Source organism: Brassica rapa, chromosome A06 (genome assembly GCF_000309985.2).
Source record: "Brassica rapa cultivar Chiifu-401-42 chromosome A06, CAAS_Brap_v3.01, whole genome shotgun sequence".
In the NCBI taxonomy this organism is placed as follows: domain Eukaryota; kingdom Viridiplantae; phylum Streptophyta; class Magnoliopsida; order Brassicales; family Brassicaceae; genus Brassica; species Brassica rapa.
Window position 1 is genome coordinate 19467223 of NC_024800.2, and position 20279 is coordinate 19487501.

At 34.2% G+C, this 20279-nt stretch overlaps 3 protein-coding genes across 6 annotated transcripts; all 3 read right to left on the bottom strand.

Moving 5' to 3' along the window:
• Positions 1-827: 827 nt before the first annotated feature.
• LOC103873878 lies at positions 828-4299 on the bottom strand. 3 transcript variants are annotated; one of them, XM_033272306.1, is made up of 6 exons: positions 3851-4299; positions 3440-3494; positions 2915-3341; positions 2542-2628; positions 2337-2468; positions 828-2252 (listed from the first exon to the last, which is right to left on the bottom strand). In XM_033272306.1, exons 3-6 carry the CDS (start codon positions 3311-3313, stop codon positions 1548-1550), a joined length of 1323 nt encoding a protein of 440 aa, XP_033128197.1. In that variant the 5' UTR covers positions 3314-3341; positions 3440-3494; positions 3851-4299; the 3' UTR covers positions 828-1547. The 3 variants fall into 3 exon arrangements, with proteins under 3 accessions (XP_033128197.1, XP_009150536.1, XP_033128196.1); XM_009152288.3 differs by having other exon boundaries at positions 2915-3357; XM_033272305.1 differs by having other exon boundaries at positions 2915-4299.
• A 227-nt stretch (positions 4300-4526) lies between these two features.
• LOC103873879 (filaggrin-2) lies at positions 4527-7779 on the bottom strand. Its single transcript, XM_009152289.3, has 2 exons — positions 7564-7779; positions 4527-6714 (listed from the first exon to the last, which is right to left on the bottom strand). The coding sequence occupies exon 2, from the start codon at positions 6550-6552 to the stop codon at positions 4756-4758; it is 1797 nt and encodes a 598-aa protein (XP_009150537.1). The 5' UTR covers positions 6553-6714; positions 7564-7779; the 3' UTR covers positions 4527-4755.
• A 1632-nt stretch (positions 7780-9411) lies between these two features.
• Positions 9412-12052, bottom strand: LOC103873880 (magnesium transporter MRS2-2). 2 transcript variants are annotated; one of them, XM_009152290.3, is made up of 10 exons: positions 11443-11868; positions 11340-11369; positions 10955-11108; positions 10744-10865; positions 10372-10665; positions 10261-10305; positions 10136-10180; positions 10023-10052; positions 9829-9948; positions 9412-9736 (listed from the first exon to the last, which is right to left on the bottom strand). In XM_009152290.3, the coding sequence occupies exons 1-10, from the start codon at positions 11692-11694 to the stop codon at positions 9650-9652; spliced, it is 1179 nt and encodes a 392-aa protein (XP_009150538.1). In that variant the 5' UTR covers positions 11695-11868; the 3' UTR covers positions 9412-9649. The 2 variants fall into 2 exon arrangements, 1 of the variants encoding a protein (XP_009150538.1); XR_004448220.1 differs by lacking the exon at positions 9412-9736 and having other exon boundaries at positions 10260-10305; positions 11443-12052.
• Positions 12053-20279: the final 8227 nt, after the last annotated feature.

The window sequence follows — 20279 nt, forward strand, 5'->3', positions numbered from 1 at the left end:
ATTGAATTGATAATTCTCCATACCAAAACAACAAAATTAATTCATGATTTTTTTCCTATCAAGATCATAAACCAACGAAACAATATGGTAAATAATAGATTTATTCTCAATTCAATCATAACCATAAAATTATTGATTAGTGTAGGTTTCCCAATAAAACTATATATATATATATATATATATACCTCGTCTTTTTGCCTAAATATACCTAAGGTTAGGAGGAAAATCACATATACCAGCCTGGGATGAATTTGCAGCCTACTTAGCATCCGTTGAACAATATTAACTTAAATATATTTTTCTTGGTAGAAACGGATTAGAGTTTTGACTAACAAGGTCCAAAACACTAACGTTTTTGTATAGGAAATGTAATGATTATGTTACCACTGGATGCATGCAAATTAGGCTTACAAAAATAAGACCCTCATGTTGGCGAATAATCATGGGGAAAGGCTAATAGTGTGTTTAAAAAGTTATAGAGACCAAACTGACTTTTCTTTTGAGCACATAGTATTAAAATACTTTTTTCTGATGAGTCAGTGCTAAGTTTTTAAAGACAACAAAAAGGCTTACAATTTAAAATATACAGAATTTATATATTAAAAGCAAATTCTGTTGAAATACATAATTTCTCAAGTGTGACATCTACATGGTATGTACGTGTGGCCTAAACCTGATCCGGTCGGGTAGTAGGATTGGTGTTTTGTTGATTATTTATGAGTTTGGCAATCGAGAGCCTTTATCTCCAAGTTATAGCCTCTCTCTCTCTATAGATCTTTGATGGGGTTTAGTAGTTGTTTTGTGTTGCCGAGCCAAGCAACGTTGTCTTTCTACGTCTATTTATATATTTTCCTATTTTATTTTAATGGGTGCTTGCTTAACAAGCACTGACTCATGCATGATGCAAGCACCTTGCGCACATAAAATAAATGATAAATGCAATAAAAACTAGAAAAGGAAAGATTTTACGTTGAAAGAGGGTGATGGGATTTAAATCATTGTATAGTTTGGCTGTGGTGAGGTTCATGGTTTTGTTGTTTCTGGAATAACAATTTCATAACTATAAAACTGAATAACTTCAGTGAAAAAAATGTTAATCTAATATATCAACATATGGGTTTCTAAGTTCTAACCAATAAATGAATGAACATATGATGGTGGTTCTATGTGACTCGAGCACAACTACTTACAGAGAATCTAATATATCAACGTACGAGTTCTACATAAATAGTTGTGCTCGAGTCACCTAGAACTAAAATCAAAACCAGGGTTTAATTGGTTCTGCTTTGAATTCATCTATGGGATAAAACAGTAGAAGATGGCATTTGATTAGAAAGAGTGTATATATCTGTATTTTATTCCGTTGACTTTTTTTCTCTATCTTTCTTTGAATTTGTATCAAAATGATCTTTAGTTCTTTGATGAAATTTTGAAAATGTTTAATGGATGGGAAAAGAGTTCATATGAACAGAATGTTACCTGCAGTTTAGGTTGAGGAAGTGAAAACCATGTTCACAGGCAAAGAAGTGGTCGAGTTCAGTATGGACCTAATGGGTGGTGTCATCACACCCTTCTGCGTCATCCGAGCAAAGCTGAGTGAATACTGGCAGTCTCTTTCTATATATGTAATGCTGGAAAGCGTCATCCGGGAGAACTCTGTCCTGTGATCTCATAAAATCAGTTTGAGCTTGTGTGAATCTTGGGAGTCCATCATCAGAAGGTGACCAGTCTTTCTCTGTCGTCACAGTTTCAAGTCCAAGTCCAAGTCCAAGTCCAGCAGAAGGTGAATAGTCTGGTTTGTGCGTTGATGTTTTGAGCTCAGCAGCAGCCATCGCGACAAGCTCATCCGAAGGTGACAACAAGCCTTGTTTCTGTGTCATTGTTTCAAGCTCACCAGAAGGTGACGACAAGTCTTGTTTTTGTGTCACTGTTTCGAGTCCTCCATCAACAGAAAGTGAAGAGTCTAGTCTTGAGTCATGGGTGGTATTACCGGTGCTGAGATTGGCTGAAGAGGTAGTAGATATGGGAGTGTGAACAGGTGGCTTGCTGGTGTTTGTAGCGAGAGGTTTTGTGGGAAGTAGTGAGATGATTCTGGGGTCATAACCCATTTGGTAGCCAATGGGTCTAGGAGACCTGAATGGGTGATGTGTGGGATAGAGGTCATGAACTTGTAGTGATCTCGGATAAGCGTAGCTCGGAGGCTGGTATAAATGACTATTGCTCGGACGCAGCTGCTGGTGCGGAGGCGGATTCTGCATAGTGATATCACGTAAAGCGTCAAATTGTTGTCTCAGTTTACGTTTCTGAAACAGAAAATTGGGTTGAGATTAACTTACAACCCATTGAATGAGTGGACCATGGTCAAATGGAAGTTGCCGGACTGGGAAGGGAGAAGCTAGTCCTTGTGAAGGTCTCGGTGTGAAGGTGAATGGTTCGGCAGTGGGATTCAGATTTGAAGAACTAGTAGCCTGTGAGAACAAAAGTTAAACCAAATGAAGACCGTTTTAAGATTCTTGAGAGACCTGTGTAATGAAGCCAAACCTTTGGTGTCTCTAGTTTAGTACAAGGACTATTTGCCAAGATCTTCACTTTCCCACCTGAAGAAGTCTGAGACCGAGTGGTATCCTCCTGCAAAATAACCATAAAACTCGTAGGGCAAACACTTCAACGCGTAAACATGAACCTAATTTGGTATGATACATAAACGTTACTTCTCTGTAGCAAGTAAAACACTGAACTATTATGTACTTGTAACCAATGTTCAACAACAAAAGACATTTTCAACTTGATGCGGCTTTAGCTTTGGCTTTCTTGAAGTTTCTAACACTCCTCAAAAGACATCAAATCACTAACGTCTAGCAACTCTAGTATCAGAGACGAAGTAATGGAGACAGTAAAGAACAAAGGATGTTACCTCGTTTCCTCCTGATAGGCTCCTAGGGCTGCTATTCTTATGTTGACTCCGGACGAGTGAAGAACGTGGAGACCGTCCAAGAGAGCTCAATCTAGAAGGCGAATCTGAAACTTTCTTTTCGGAGGCTGATGTGACCAGAACACCGTCCATCAAGACTCCCTCATCCGAGCATGAAACCGGAAAGCGCTGCTTACCAGGGACTGGATCAGACTTTGAGTACTTCTTGAGGAGAGACTTGGCACTGCTAACGCTATAGTTCCCCCTCTTAGGAGTCACGGGACTCAAAAGAGATGACATTTTGTGTTGAAAACGTCTCTGCCGGATCATATCCATCGGCCACGTCTGGTTGCTTTGGGGACTCTGCTCGTTGTACACAAATGACTCATCTTTCTCCATCATGTCTCTAGTTTTGGAGAAAACAAGATTGCTTGGAGCACAAGAGACTACAAAATGAGATTGTTTCAATCAAAATCACCAAAAGATTTGCAATTTAGCAACAAAATCACCAGAAAGAAAAATCCTTACTTGTTCGATGTTTCTCCTCTGCCGCTAAAAGCTTTTCCGAGAAAAATTTAACAATCTGAAGAATGTAAAACACAATCCATTCAACTCAGCAAACAAGTCAAGAAGCAGAAGATCAAAACTTTCTGTGAATAAGCATCGATTCAATTAAGAAACGACATTTTCCCGCCAGATTTTGCGATGAAGATTCACGAGATTTCGCAAACTTTCCGGGAAAGTTTTACCGAAATTCATCATAGCTTTAAGAAATTGAACGCGAGAACGATACGAGGAAGAAGAATAACAACCATCGGATCGTAGAATCAAAATCAAGGTAGAAGAAGAAGAATCGTCGACGGAGAAAACAATCGATTGAATCACAGAATGAGAAAGATCTAAAGCTCGTAACTAGAACGGGAAACGAGAATCGCATACCTTACGAGTAGCTAAGTCGTGCTCCTCTGTCTCTATAGCAGAGCGAAGCTCTCTAGCTCCAGAGAAGAGGGAAAGTTTCAGATTCGAAAGGACGAACGATTGTGGTTAACGTCTGTGTATATATACACCTAACGGACAAGATAACGGCGGTCGTGGTCCATTTGACGGACTCTCTAAACCTTTCGAGTAAACCGGTCAAATTGAAATAAACCGAAAATGAATTTACATTCACTCCAAGAAGCTCCGGTTTAAGTACCAAGAAAACAATAACAACACTTTTACTCAATGTATAAGCCGGTAATAACCGAAATGATTTTCTTAAAATCTGATTTATGTGATTTAAATCGGTTTCGACAGTTATAAATCGATTAAAATTGATCTAAATATGTTTTATCTACCAATAATATAATTGTAAATCCAAAAAGGTTAATTCTTATCTTGTATATGTAATTTTGTAATTCATCAAAATGTATTTTATAATTAAACCCAAAAATTAAATATTTAATATAACTATAAAAAAAAAAACAATGATTCATTAATGCTTAAGTCCTATCTAAAATATAAATGTGAGATAAAAAAATCCAATAATTCATTAATGCTTAACTCCCATCTAAACCCAAACAATACTACAAGCTGTGCTAGTTTTCTACAAAACGCTCACTAATAGGTCTAACGATTTTTTGAACACTGATTATACTACATTGCAATTCCAAATTAATAATCAAATAAACATAAGACTCGGGTTCGAGCCATCGACTAGATGGTAGAGTCAAGACCATACAAAAACACAGACCCATGAATATACAAAGGTTCAAAGAGACAAGGTAAACTATACATATTACATAAGCTTTACACAGATTCTTTAGCTTTTTTGCTGATGAGCCAGAGAAAGCTTTCAAGTTCCATCAACGGAGTGTCTGGTTCATGCTGCCATTAAGCAGAGACATTAGCCCACCGCCATGAACTCTCTCCTCCGGAATCATAAAGTCAAAGATGTTCCTTCCACTGCTGTTGTTGTTTGTTTCTGTTTCTGGTCTCTCAGCCTCCGTAAAGCTTAAAGATTTCATCGATGGAGGCACAAGCACCTGCATTGGTATCATCACCTTCTGCCTTTTCTCAGGCTGATGATGTAGCGAGCGATCAATGGAGTCTGTGCAATCAGAGACCGCACTGACTCCAGACTGAGAATGATCAGTTGTAGTAGTAGTAGCAGTAGTTTGAGAAGAGGTAGAGACAAGTCCACGGAAAAGTCCAGGCCCAATCAAACCAATCTTGCTTCCACCTTTCTCCTGAGCCATACTATTATGCGCAGCGCATAAACCGCTCTTCCCTCTAGCGAACTTCTCGCACTTCCAATCTCCTCCCCACGAGCACCGCTTACCTCCACCATGCGCCTTGCAGAAGTCAGTACTCCCTTGCGCACTCTTCTCACACCCAATAGACTTACACCGTTTCCCACCACCATGCTTCACACAACAATCAGTCCTCCCACGAGCGCTCTTCGTACACCCTGCAACCACACACCTCTTCCCACCACCGTGAGCTACGCAGAAACTCGTCCCACCGTGGACACTCTTAGGACAAATCCCACCTCCATCAAACATACAACGTTTCCCTCCACCGTGAGCTTTGCACAGCGGAGTACTACCTTCTGCTCCTTTAGTACACCCAGCGAATATGCAGCGCTTCCCACCACCGTGAGCTTTGCAGTAGTTTGTACTCCCTTGAGCACCTTTTGTACACCCTGGAGACTGACAACGCCTCCCACCACCGTGGGAGATACAAAGCCCGGCTTGTCCCTCAGCGCTTCTTGTGCATCCTTCGATCCTACACCTTTTACCACCACCGTGTTTGATGCATAGCCCTGATTTGCCTCGCGCAGCTTTACCGCATCCCTCAGGGAACCCACAGCGTCTTCCACCGCCGTGAGATATACAATAATCAGTTTTTCCTTCAGCGCTTTTTGTACATCCCAAGTGCTGGCATCTCTTTCCTCCACCGTGGGCTTTGCAGAATGTAGTTTTGCTCTCGGCGCCTTTGTTGCAGCCTGCTTTTTGACATCTCTGCCCACCTCCGTGGCCAATGCAGAGCCCTGATGCGCCTCTGGCTCCTTTGGTGCATCCCATGAACTTGCACTTTTTGGGGTTGGTCGTCCTGTGCTGAGAAGATGTGGCGGATACCGTTCTTTCAGAGAACTCTGACTCATGATGGCTCAGCTGTGAATTATTACTACACTCTTGCATTCTTGAAGGTTTTCTAACGGTTTCAGTCCTTGGAGCGAAGAGAAGCGATGACATATAGCCACCTGATCGCTTTGCAGAGGTGGAACCCTCATCAGCTTGTGACATATTAGTCTCTGTATATGTCAGCAACGAGCAATCAAGGCTGCTGAAAGCATCCATGGTGGTGACTGCGGGAGGACCGAGTTGCAGAATTGAGTTGCCTCCTGATGAGAGTTCTTGAAAAGTCCCAGAAGAAGCTGACACTTTGTTGACATTGTAATAGTAAGAGGGCGGTGTTGGACCTAAACCGAGAACCAAGCCGCAACCACCATCAGGACAATTAGAAACGTCAGAACAAAGCTTATGGTTGTAGCGAGTGCTTCCAAGGCATTTCAAGCTGAGAGCAGTGTCACCGTAATTGTCAAGCTTTGTAATACCGTTGGTACGAGAAAAGTGAAGGCCACTCTCGTTCAAATCCATATGAAGAAGACGGGAGGAAACAGAATATGCTTAGAACAATAATACTTAAGAAGACTTTGTAAGCTACAATCATAAAAGCAATTTGAGATATAAACATCTCCCACCACTGACAAACCCCCATGTGTCTGCCCTGTCCATATTCAAGAATGAGCAAGAACCTTCCTGCAGTAGTTACAAAAGAATCTCTGTCAGTAAAAAGCTAATAAAGAAGAACAGTAAAAACTACAGTGAAATACAAATTGCAGTTAATGGAGTTACAAAGTACAGACCAATAATTGGATATTAACTGTGCTTGAAAAGGACTAAGCACCAACCAAGGTGACTTATGGTTACAACATTTTGTGGCCTTGGGTAAAAAGTGAAAGTTTGATGGTACATATAAATCCCTTATAAGCATAAATGAAGGAGGAGAGGATAAGATAAGATTGGTTTAGAGAATAGTAGTACAAAGTAAAATTCTTCAATGTTTATTTTTTTGCTAACTAATTCCACACAAACAACTAGAAAGAAAAATTGCGTATCATTTGAGAGATCATTTAGACTTTGATAACCTCCAAAGTCAAACCTTTTTTTTTGATAAGTGATAACAACAATGTCTCAGGACTTTTTATTATATATATATATATATATATATATATATATGAAGATCCAAAGACAATAACAAGATCTAAGGCCACCATGAAATAACCAAAAGATTATAGATTTATTATGTTTTACTAGTTCTTAATTTGGCTGAAAATATCTAAATTTACAATAAAGTATAGAACTTTTTGCAACAGAAGATAACACAGTTCAATCATACTCTAAATTTAACAACTTGAAGGTGAAAGAACAAACCCAAGTTCAGAACAAACCCTCAAAAGAGTATGAGACAATTACAGAAACTAGCTGCAGATGTTCAAAACCCAGAACAGGTAATAAAAGAACAAAACAAGCCATGCATTCATTTATCACTCAACTGATCTATAATAAAAAAGAAACAAAATTTTACTATAAGAAGAAATGAAAAACCTGATGGATCTGAGAGACAGACGGACGGAGAGAGTGAGGTTACGTAAGCAAAGAAACCCCTTGGAAACTGAGAATCTCCTCGTCTCAAACTCTGAAGAAGAAGAAGAAGACACAAAGAGAGTGAACACAGGTGTCGAAATATTATCGGGCAACAAAAAGAGAGAGAGGAGAGATATTATTTATAAGAGCGTGGACGATTCAGGTTCTTCTCGTTTATAAACGGCGAGGAAGAGAGTATCCTTTTGAATTACCCGAAACACCCTCCGTCTCCGTCTGTAGTAACGGCTCTGATTGGATGCGAAAGTGCTCTATTTTGGGAAATCCATTAAATTTGCTTTTCGACGAAAACGACGCCGTCTTTTACAGAAAAAGTCATATATGCCCCTTGTTTTCTGTTTATTCGAATGGTAGTGGTGATGTTGCGACAAGTCACTTCTGATAATAAAGAACCGAACACCGTCTTAACCGGTCAGAACTGATTCCTTACCAATTTTGTGTGATGTCATCAAAAGTTAATATAAAAATAATTGATGATGATATATCAGCTGATCGAGTTTTGCAAACTTGATGATGTTTTTTTATTTGTTGTTATCTTATGTGTCGATATAGTTTAATAAATGAGACAAAGAACAAAAATATTATTATACTCATGCCAGAAATATGGAGTAAAATATAGAATTAGCTGGCATCATGTAACCTAGTATTATTGAATTAGATCCCACTATCCAAATGCTAAGCACTTGTGGCATAAAGCTTCTAAAAAAAAAGATTTACGAATCTATCTTTAAATTTATACTTGTACTTACATCTAGATCTATATGTTCAAATGGTCAGGTCTCTACTCAAGCAGAAGACATGTTTTAATCAAAACATTGATGGTAATCTGTGTACAATACATATTAGAAAACAAGCACAAATACAAACATAAAGGAGCATGTAGATGATTAGTCGGAGGGAAATGTTAGATGTGCGCTGTGAGGAAAAGTATGGACAAATTATTATATATTTTACGGTACATTTTAAAAAAAAATCTTGGTGTGATTTGAGAATTGCAGCAACGGACCACACCATATTGAAGAAGACTATTTAAAAATGAAATTTGATTTTTATGTTGTTCCAAGAGGCAATTCCTATTACGTCAGCCAATGGGTTCCTTGCAGAGTGGAAGAATCTGTCATTTATTTTAATTATATTGAATTAAATGTTAGAGGAAAAGTACAAAAATGAAATAAAATAAAAGGGAATCTTACTATTATATTATTGAGTCGACGATTCCGTCAGCCTTGTCCTCATCTCTCCACGCGAACTTGCTGACGTCCACAATATTTTATACCTTCTTTTACTTTATATTATAATATCTTGGCGAAAATGTGTGTGTGGAAACACGAAAGCATTGTTGCATTATTTTTAGACAAGGTTTAGGCTCTGACTTCATGTATAGAGTTTAGGGAGTTGGTCGCATGGCATACAAGATACATTCCCCATTTTTTAATCAGTAAGTATACTCACTGCTTTGAAATCACTAAGATCCTAGATGAACTGTGCATAATTTGATTTTATTAAGAAACAAAGGCCCAATTCCGGCCTAAGTCCAGCCCAAACCCTCTTACTTGCTTCTCAGTAAGTAAAAAAGCTCAGTATAGGAAACTATTATCCAATACATAAATGCTTTGGATTTGTTCACACAATAACTCAAGATAAAAAAAAAAAAGAAAAAAAAAAGAAAAAAACAGAGAGAAGCGAACCCTTAACTCACACACAAAATTTGTGTTAGGGTGTTTTTCTGTTTCATGAGAAACAGAAACCTAAACCATGAAGAGACCAAGATATAAACAACATAAATTCCTGAAAGTTAGATGTATATTTTTAATTTCTGTAACTTCAAGATTCTCAAGAGTTGTATACTTTGGTAAGATGCTAACATGGGGCAACAACTTGTTGGCTTATATAGAAAAGGCATTGTTTGATATGCTTCAATTGTAAGGAATCGATGTGTAGTAGAGTGATAAAGCACATCTTTACAATTATAAGTCTCTTTAAACTCTCTCTAACCATAAGGCCACTCACTCTGCCCCAAATTCACACGTCAAGATCCAACAAGCCCTTTGTACCGAGCGTGCGACATTATGAACGTGAACAAGATTACACAAATTGCTCCCGTCAGGATCACGACCTGCCGCATCAACAACAACCGATATAGTTTAAGCCTGAGATTTTATTAGTTATTAAGTCTTTATCAAGCAAATGGAGATCTGGTTTGCATACATATTTGAACATGTATCCATGGTTATCATTCCATGTGTATGGAATGTTCATCCCGAAGATTCCAGCGACAAGAGAGTAAAATGCTGAGCAAACGGTTCCAGAGCTTAACACAAGCTCCAACTGCAGGATGTTTTGAAGATAATCAAGAAGATGATAAAAAAAAAAAAACGCTTCGGCTTTCACCATTCACTTACCTGAATCAGCTGATTACGATGATTGTCAAGCTGTGAAAACAAGAATCGATGATTACAACTTCTAGATCAAGATGTTACGAAAATTCGGATTAGAGGATTCGTTTTTGGTTTACCTGAATGTTAATGTAATCCTCTGTGTCATCGATGTACTCACGTAGCTGCATCAAAAAAAAAAAACCGGAGAGTGAGAAGAGCAGTTTTCAAGAACTAAAAAACAAAGAAGAAGCAAGAACATAACTGTTGTTAATCTGTTCAAAGTGCTGTCGATTTGCATGAAGTATGCCTGTAAAAAGATAAACATTAGACTTCACATGTGAATCCAAGATAGGTATATAAGATAAAAACCAACCTCGAGCAACATTTCAAGTTCTTCAACATCATTTTCATCACCACGAGCTGTGGCTAGACTCGCTCTGCTAGCTCTTGAAATCTTGGAACCTATTGTTGGGGAAGTAAGATAGCAGTTTGGACTACTAGACGCGGAGGAAGCACTAGAGAGTTTCCTTGAGAGGTAAAGATCCGCCATGTCATCGTCATCATCCAGCAACTGTTCGAGCTCATCTCTTACCTTTTGAACTCGAGCTGTCAACCGAGTCATGGCACTCTTCAACTTCCGAACTCTATCCAAGTTACGGCTACTAATCTACAAGATCAATGTAACAAAACACAGTTCAAAATTGGATCATCACTGGTGGTGATAATAAACGTTGAGTGTACCTACCTTGGAGGTAAGCTCATCCAAAGCAGGATAAGCAGCTGTTTCTAACTCTGTTGTCCTTGCAGCTAAGAAGCTACATATTGCTTCCAAGAAAACCTCCAGCGCCCGGAACTCAAACGGGGAATCTACATTGCAATGACATTTCAGTAAACCAATAAAAAAAAAGAATACAAGTGCTTTGAAAAAAAGCTAAAGAGTCTGTGGAGATAAGTACCATCTTCTTCAGCAGCATCAGCGTCATTATTTGCAGAAGAGCTCTCTTTCCCATCTCCTTGACCATTCTGTGCTTCGTTTCCAACAGGTAAGCGTCTTTCTAGCTCCTTCAGAACCGGAATAACATTCTCATCCGATGGATCCCTAAGCAAAACCTGTTATTAACACAAGATGAGATAAGAAAACCTAATTTAGGGAATGCTAAACCCTAATTCTATTAGCAAAATCAACTTAGATGAAAGTGTGAATCTTTAAAACACTAGTAACCTATTCAAGATTCTATCAAAGCTCAGTGATTGCTCAAGGTACAACACGAACCTACGCAAACAAATCAAAACTACTCCAAAAACCCTTGAAATCTAAGTGACTGTAAAGAGAAAACTAACCTCATCGGCAGTGATAATCGCCTTGATATGCTGCACACACACACAAATCAAAACTCTGAGACAAAACAAAAACCAAATTAGATGAGACTGAACAAATCCTCACCTCTAAATTCAACACAACGGCTCTCTCTCGGCCAAGAATAGTAGACGGGTACGACAGATTCGGGTCGAGGATCCGGAGATCACGCGCGTGGATCTGAACACGGTGCATGATAGCATACTTATCAACATCGAGCGTCTCGCTCTCTCCCGTCGCGACTATGCTGACCCAACTCCGAGACGACATAAGCTTCGTCTTCTTCCCAGGCAAAGGATCCGCCGCCGGAACAACGTTCCCGTTATTATTATACGACATGTCTGAAAACAATCCCTCACCGTCGCCGTCTGAAGATTCGGAGAAGCGAAGAACCGTCCTCTCTCCTCTTCCTTTTTCATTAAAGAAGATATTCGCAAATCTTTTCCTTACCGATCTTTTTTAGTTTTGTTCTGCCCCGGTGAGTTTTTAACTGTTCCAGACAAAAAAGGAAACGTGAACTATGTTCTGTTAGAGAGGTTAAATGATATTTTCAAATGTAACCGGAGATAACCGAATAAACCGGTAATGATGTTCATGATTTTCGGTTGGTCTATGCAGCTCGGGTGATTTAGCAGTATCTAAAGTTCTAAACCTAATATATATCCGGATCTTTTGGGTTAAGATAATACCATAATGTAAAAAGATTAGGGCAATTGTCAATAATAGCACCTTTTGAAGTTTATGTCTCAAAAATAGCACTAGAAAGAGAAAGTCACAAAAATGACATTGATTAAAGGGTAAAATATCTCTAATATTTTTGGTTTAAAATTAAATAAACAAACAAAAATAAATAAAAATAAATAAAAAAATGAAAAAAAAAGAAGTTTCAGATTATATGTTTTCAGATTCGAAATTTTTATAAATTTTTTTTTGAATTTTTTTTTTCAAATTTTTTTTTATAATTTAAAAATACTTTTTGAAACTGTTTTAAAAATTTTTATTTTTTAATTTAGTATTTATTTTTTATAAAATTTTAAACTCTAATTCCAAAACCCCACCCCTTAACTCTAAACCTTAAGGTTTGGATTAATTAACCCAAGGGGTATAAGTGTATATTTACCTCTTTAATGAAACCTATTTTTGTGACTTTGGGCCTTGAGTGCTACTTTGGGAACAAAAACTTGGTTTAGTGCTATTCTAGTCTTTTTCTCAAAAGATTATTATCACGGACTAACAACACATATTAACAATTATCTGAATTATTAAAAATATGAAAAGATAATATCACCGACTAACAACAAAAATTAAGAATTATATTTCCTTAAAATAACAAATATATTTCAAACACTATTAAGATCATGTTTACATAATTTCCAAACATTAAAAAAAAAATTAAATTGGAAACAACAAACACAGTATCGTGAATTCCATATCGATGCTGAAATTTCATCCTCAATTCATTCCATATTACATGAGAGTGTTATTGCGTTCTTCATCTTCATCTAAATCATAGTTTTCAGTTGGTACATTACTAATTGGACGGTCAGAATCAAAATTAACATCTCCTAAATTTGATATAACCTAATAAAACTATGTAGTGTAATTGTTGCTGCAATAACTCTTCTTTGAATATTTATGTTGTAAGTTGGATTCTCTTTTAAATCATCCATCCCATTTTCCATTCTACACACCAAAAATATGTTCAATAACATATCATAGCAAATAATATCATTTGTTAAACATTTTTTATAACTACTTGGTGGATTTGCTCCATCACATTGATTAGGATGATATCTTTCTCTTCCATATGGAGTTAGAAATCCAGGTTGAAGAAGATAACCAGAGTCCCCCAACTAATACTTTCTGAAAAAATGCAATCGAAATCGATGAGGCTCATTTATTGCCAGTGCTAGAACTTTTGTCATATGAGTTGATATTATAATACCAATAGTAGTTATATCATTTCCTACTGAAAAGAATGGATAGTACGGACATGTAGATATCAAAGAAAATAAATGAAAATTATTTATCTAAATAATTAGTCATTCGATAATTCATACAACTACTTAATTAATAGAAAATAGCAAGAAGAAACAATTTGAGTTGATGTGTTTACCTAAGTAAGAACCAATAAAATAAAATATTTTGATCTTCGATATACATATGTAAACAACATGTATATATTGCATATAGCTAAAATATTCATACTCGTGTCATTTTTCATGTTCTATTAATTTCATGAATCTTTTCCAGCAATAGTGACATGAACATGTGTTCCATCAATTGCACCAATAAATCTTTTAAAATAAAGCCAACCGTTTGTTTCAATTGTAACCTTGGATGAGGTTGTGTGAGCTTGTGTGGATCATGTATAAGCAAATGCACTGCCATTTTTCAAGAGCACTCAACATTTCATGGAATTGTCTGCTTATTGTTTCATGTGAATGACCAAATATTTTTCTAACATATCTCTGAATTGCATTTTGAGCAAATATGTTGAGGAAGATTGCAACGCTATCATGGATGCTTAAGTTATCAGTCTCATTCAACTGATAATCCTCTTCAATTAAGCTTTTTACATAATTAAATTATACTCGTGGATAAATCATAATTATGTTATAGCATTGTTCTCCGTGACCATGAATTAGCTCATGTACATATATTCGACCACGTTCTGGATCCACGTTAATTTGTTGTCTTTCCATACTCATGATGCAAGGATCCATAAATGACTATCCAAAGCTAACACTTCCATCTTCTGCTTCATCATCTTCAAACACTCTGTAAATTGTTTCTTTCTAAAAAAATCTCAAAAAAAAAAATCATTAAAAGAAAAAATAAATTATTTTACTAAATAAATAACACAAAGAAAACAGTAATGAATATTCAACTTTAAACAAGAACTAAATTAAGACAAAAAATATTTAAGCAGAATAAAGTTTTTAGTTTTTATTCAGTTTTTTGGTCGATTCTTGTCATCCTCTCGAAATATTTAATTATAGCATTGTAGTATAAGATAGGCACATGCATGTGTCTCATTACTTTGAAGCACAATCACTGCTCTCAATTATAGCTTTATATATCGGATGGCATATTTGATTTGAACTAAATTATTGTTTCTCAAGGATTAATTGATCTCACCAATCTTTTGATAATATGGTTGATCACATTTTAGTATTGGTAATAGGAAATAATAATTCTTTTAAGTGGTAAAATTAGAAAAAGTTGGATTTTTGTTTTTGTTTAGAAATAAGCAGTAATTTAAAAATTAATTTCCTTAGGTTTTAGGAAAGTCATTTCTAAATAAAAGTTGACTAAATGTAATAAGATCTTTGGAAAAATAAAAACAAAAAATGTTCCAAAAACTTTAAACAATCATCCTATAAATTTGGATAGAGAGAAGAAAATTAGTGTGATTGTCTCCTCCTCTTAACTTCTCAAAGCATGGCTCTGATCAAGACAGTAAATACTAATAGTACTTCACTAGATTATTAGATGATAATCCGCTTGCAGCGTGAGTTTTTATACTAATGTTTGTTTATTAAATGTTTTACCATTTTGCAACACTACAATCTATATCGATCATAAAATGACGAATATAAATGTTAGACTCTTAAATATATCATTGTTGTTGAAGACTTAACGTATTACAGCTCATTCTAATAATTTTTGAGACTTCATATGCACAAAGAAAAATTAAGTCTTACGGCTGGCATAAATTACCAAAACTAGATAGGCAACATTGATTGCAGAATAACGAAAAATGATTAAGTTTTCTGCTCTCAATTTCTTTATTATTGATTCTCCATAAGTGATTTCATTTTGTACATCTACAAAATTTTGCTTTCATTCTCGTTTATGTTTTACCGATATGATGAGTTTTGTTTCCTTTTTAACTTTTCTACGAATTCGGTGAATTACATAAGTGTCAATTTAAAAAGATGGACACCTGTAAAAATTAGTTCCACTACAAATACATATTTAATAATCAATTTTTTGAATAAAATCACCGACAAACTTTATTAGTGTTCAAAATCAATATATCAAACTATTATAGAATATAGGAGTAGACTCGAAATATATATGTATGTCTAGTATATATTCACGAGTTCTGTCTAAAAATCATATAATTCTATAACAACAAAACAAATTACTGATTTTATTAACCTACACTTTTGAGGTTTAGTTATTTAAGAGTATAACGATAAAAAAAATATATATAATATTTTACCATTCTAGTATATGTAAACTATGTATAAACTAAGAACTGTTTGATTTATTAAATGATAAACCAAAAAAAACTTATAATAAATAATTCAAATCTCTCATTCTTACAATTATAATAGCTAGATAGGGTATTAGGGATAAACAAATATTAGACGAATGATTAAACCTCCCATTCTTCGAACAAACTCAAAAGGAAATGACTGGAATCTTGTCATGATATTTCATTAAAAGTTTTAGGAATAAAAATCAAGACTAAATTATTTAACCTGAATAAAATAATATATATAGTGCTTCCAATATTAAAAATCACTTTGATTTGAAGAATATATTTCTAGAATTGTCAGGATCAAATAACATATTAGAAACCACATATCTAAAAATAATTTGTATACATACAATGTTATATATTATAGTAAGCACATAAATCAAAACAATATATTTTGTTTATTTACAATCATGTGTTTGGTAAATAAATCAAAACAATCATTTTATTTATTTTATATGGTATATAATTAACCTTTGGTGATATTGACATAGATATACAGTAAAAACTCAATTAATTAATAATGTTGGGATTATGATATTTTATTAATTTATATAAGTATTAATTTACAAAAAGTTTCCTTTTTAGATTTTTTATTTATTTTTATTTCTAAAATACGAAATAGTTGATTTTACTATATATACATTGACTAAATTTTAGAAACTAGACTGATATATTGTTTTACTGTATTATTTAGTTTATATTTTTATGTTTCATATAATTCAAATGTGATTTTTGATATAATTTTACTAAATATCATCAAAATATATTGAAATTTTAAGAAAGTTAGAGATAATTTCATTGTGAATATAAAACCAGCCATATAATGTTTAGTTTGTACTTATATAAAACGTATATATATAGATAATTATTAATTTATGATTTTAAAGGGACCATATATTTACATTGGACTTTCTAAAAATTATTATCTTATTATTTTATCGATTTGTGTCATATTTTGAACCGGTCCAATTCGAGGCTCGAGAAAGTTAATTAATTTATAGTATTTATTAATTTACTGAGTATTAATTTTTAGAGTTTGTGATGTATATAATATATTTTAATATAAATATTTATTATTGACACTTCCTATTCATATGATTTTATTAACATTTGTATATTTGATGTAACAAAAATTTAAACCGTTTCATAGAAATTTTAATGTGAGATTTTCCAATACAAATTTCAAAATTAAAATATTAAGATCTCAATAATTTTCAATTAACATTTTGAAATTAACATTTTTATATAGTATATAATTTAGTTTAAATGATATTAATATATATATATGTACATTATGAATAATGAGACTTAATATTCATACGATTTATGATCATTTTTATCTTGTTTGAATAAAAAAAAGTTAAATCATTGATCACAAAATTTTCAGTGTGAGACTTTTACCTTTTTTTTTGTAATTTATACTTGTTTTAAGAAAATTCAAAATATAACATAATTCAAAATATAACATATAAAAAATCTAATTTTTTTATTATATGCTTAATGTGATTTTATTTTTTAAATAATTATTCTTAATTATTAATTGTCATATATATGTTAATCATATTAGGTAATTTCGTAAATTTTATGTAAAAAAAGAGAAAATGTTTTTTGTACACTACTAATCAATTTGATAGTTAGGTTAATAAAAAATATAATATATATTTATAAGGACCAACTTATTTTTCTAAAGATTATAAGAATCATTCTATTGATGACATGTGGCTACGAAAACATGTTGTAATGCTCCAAGATTAATATATAGGGGATGTTATGCTTGGTTGCTCAAAAAAAGAGAGGATGTTATGCTTCTACAATGCAGACATCCACATGATGATCTGCTCTTCTCCAATGTATCCTTTTGTCAGTTTTCTTTCTCGTGGATGAGGTTGGTGTTGCAGGCTGGGAAGCTGGGTCGATGAGATGGATGGGTGATGGGTTGATCTTATCGGTAAGGATGAGACCAGATGGGAAGATGGTGAAGATGGCCGACTTGCTAGCCCTTTCTATCCAAACTAACCTGAAAACAAAGAGAAACAATGAGTTTATGAGTAATAAAAATAATCACAGAAACTAAAAGATAAAAAGGGTTGGAATGGTTTATGGATAGATGTTTGATGATGGAAGATGGATAGATGATGTTGGATAGATGATGATTGACTCTCTCAATCCGTGGGTGCTGATTGACTCTCTCAATCTGTGTCTCAAGGCTCCTGTATCACACAAAGAACCTATGAACCACGAGTTCAATAGCCTTCTAATGTATCTCACACTTAGAAACTAAAGAACAGATTTTTAAGCAAAGAAAACTCTTTGATAAAAGATAAACTGAATATTATTTCTTAAGGATTGAAAGGTGATTTACAATGAATACTAGACAGAGCTTATATAGGCTCGTGCCTTAACTTAGCTAGAAAACTAAAACAAAGAAAGAAGCAAACAAATAAGGAAAATCGATAAAAACTAGCCGTTGGAAGATATCTTGGATCCAAAAGCTTTCTTCAAGGGATTTGATTCTGGTGTGTATCTGGACGGTTTGAGGGTGTAGGTAAGCTTCTTGGGAACATCTTGAATGCTGAAGACTTGGCCGAAATCTTTGTAGTCTTGGCTTGAAAAGAGCTGTTGGGAATTGATGGGCAATAATTCCAAAAATTGCTCCAAAGATGGCAAGTCTGATCTTGCTTGAATCCGTGTGCTCTGGTGAGTGCCGGTGCATCTTAAGACTCTTAGGCAAGTAAGGAATGCTTCCAAAACGCTGCAGCTTTGATGGTTTGGTCGTTGGTCACTTATTCTCCAAAGTGGGGATGCATCCAATTTAGGAAAGTTCCTAAACAATAAGAATATAAGATCCTCCTGATCATGTGGGTTCTGGTGCATAGTAAGAACTCTTCTACTCCTTCTGGATCATTGGATATACTTCTCAGATGCTTATAAACATCTCCTGGTCGCCATTGTTCGGCTTGACTAAGATTGAACCGGTGAGACTCCAAATTAGGCAATTGCAGAACTGGATTGACCGGTTTAGAGAACTGGGCCATAACTCCAAATTTCCGTGGACTTTTCTCCTCATTTTTGGCTTGTTGGAAATATAATTGATCCATATTGAATTCCATGCTTTGGTTTGGGTCGGAACGCTTCTTGGTTGGGCTTGAAACAACTTCTAAACTCGGATGCTCGCAGATGGACGGGCTGGAGAACCTCCGGTTTGTAAAATTCATATCTTTTTGGTCCGAGTAGCTTTGAAGATGATTCCAACTGTTCGTGACTCCTTGTTGAGTGTAGAATGCATTACAATTGGTTTCTTGGCAAAATTCTTCATGGTTGGTAAGATACTCCTGTTTTACTGAACACATATCCTGGTTAGCCCTTTGGTTAGCTGATTGGTGCAACTGCTTGGCCTCTGGTTCAGGTACTGATTTGATGGCCGCATCAGTTGGGAACAGCCTTGTCGAGATGATGATTACCTATCAGAATCTGAGTTTTCAAAATTCAAGATCAACTCATACATCATCAACAACAAATCTAATTCAACATCACAGATAAAACATTTTTGGAATCCATTTATGATGTAGGTGTGGTACAAATTTATTGCAGTTATATTTTGGCATTCTCCATCTTTGTGGTAGAAAAGGTCCATTGCGATGTTAGTTTGACAAGATATCGTCAATTTTTTTATTGCAACGTTGTTTATTCATATTTTGGCTAAAGAATTTGGGATTTAGAGAAAGTTTGAGATTTGCCGAAGCAATTACATAATGAGATCAGAAGATGATCAACTTCAGTAATGGAGGAAGAATCTTCTAAATTATATATTTCAATACAATAGATATTAACCCGGCCCGCACATCCGTGCGGATATATTTATATTTTTAAATTAATATTTAAAATATAAAATATGTTATAAAGATATATATCTAATATAATTTTTATTTTGAAAATTTATATTTGTTAAAAAAAATTGATGATATTGTACAAATCATATATTAATGAAGTATTTTTGTTTATTTATTTAAAATGCAACATTAATATTAATAGTTTAATTTTAAACATTAGTTTTATATGAATTAAAAAAAATTAATAGGTTCTTTCTTTAAAAACTTTTATTCTCGAAATGTTTTTATGTGAATAAATTAAATTATTTTTGTTATATTTTAAAATATTATTTTATTTAATATATTATATTTCAGTTTAATTTTTTTTTATTTTTACTAAAATTATCAACATAAAATGTCACAACCAATAAAATTTATTTATTTTGTTTTATATAACAATTTAATTTGACAATTTAAAAAAAATGGGGCTATACTATTTAATTTCAAAATTAGTTATTGGAATATATAAAATATGGTCTATATTAAATATGATAAACAATCAAATGATAATTACCTAATGACAATATATTTATCTTTTTTTAGAAATGTTATTGTTTAGATGTATATTGTTTTTGTTAGGAGAATATCATATATGAGTAATTTTAGGATGTTTAGTTAAATTTATAATGAATGGTCTAACATAGACTTGTGTATGGTAGATAAAAATAGAACTCTATTTTAATAGAGTAGATATTTGGTATCTTTTTTTTTTCTTTTTTTTTCTGGTTCAACTCAATATATTTGGTATCTAAATATAGATAAGTCTGAATTATATTTGAAAC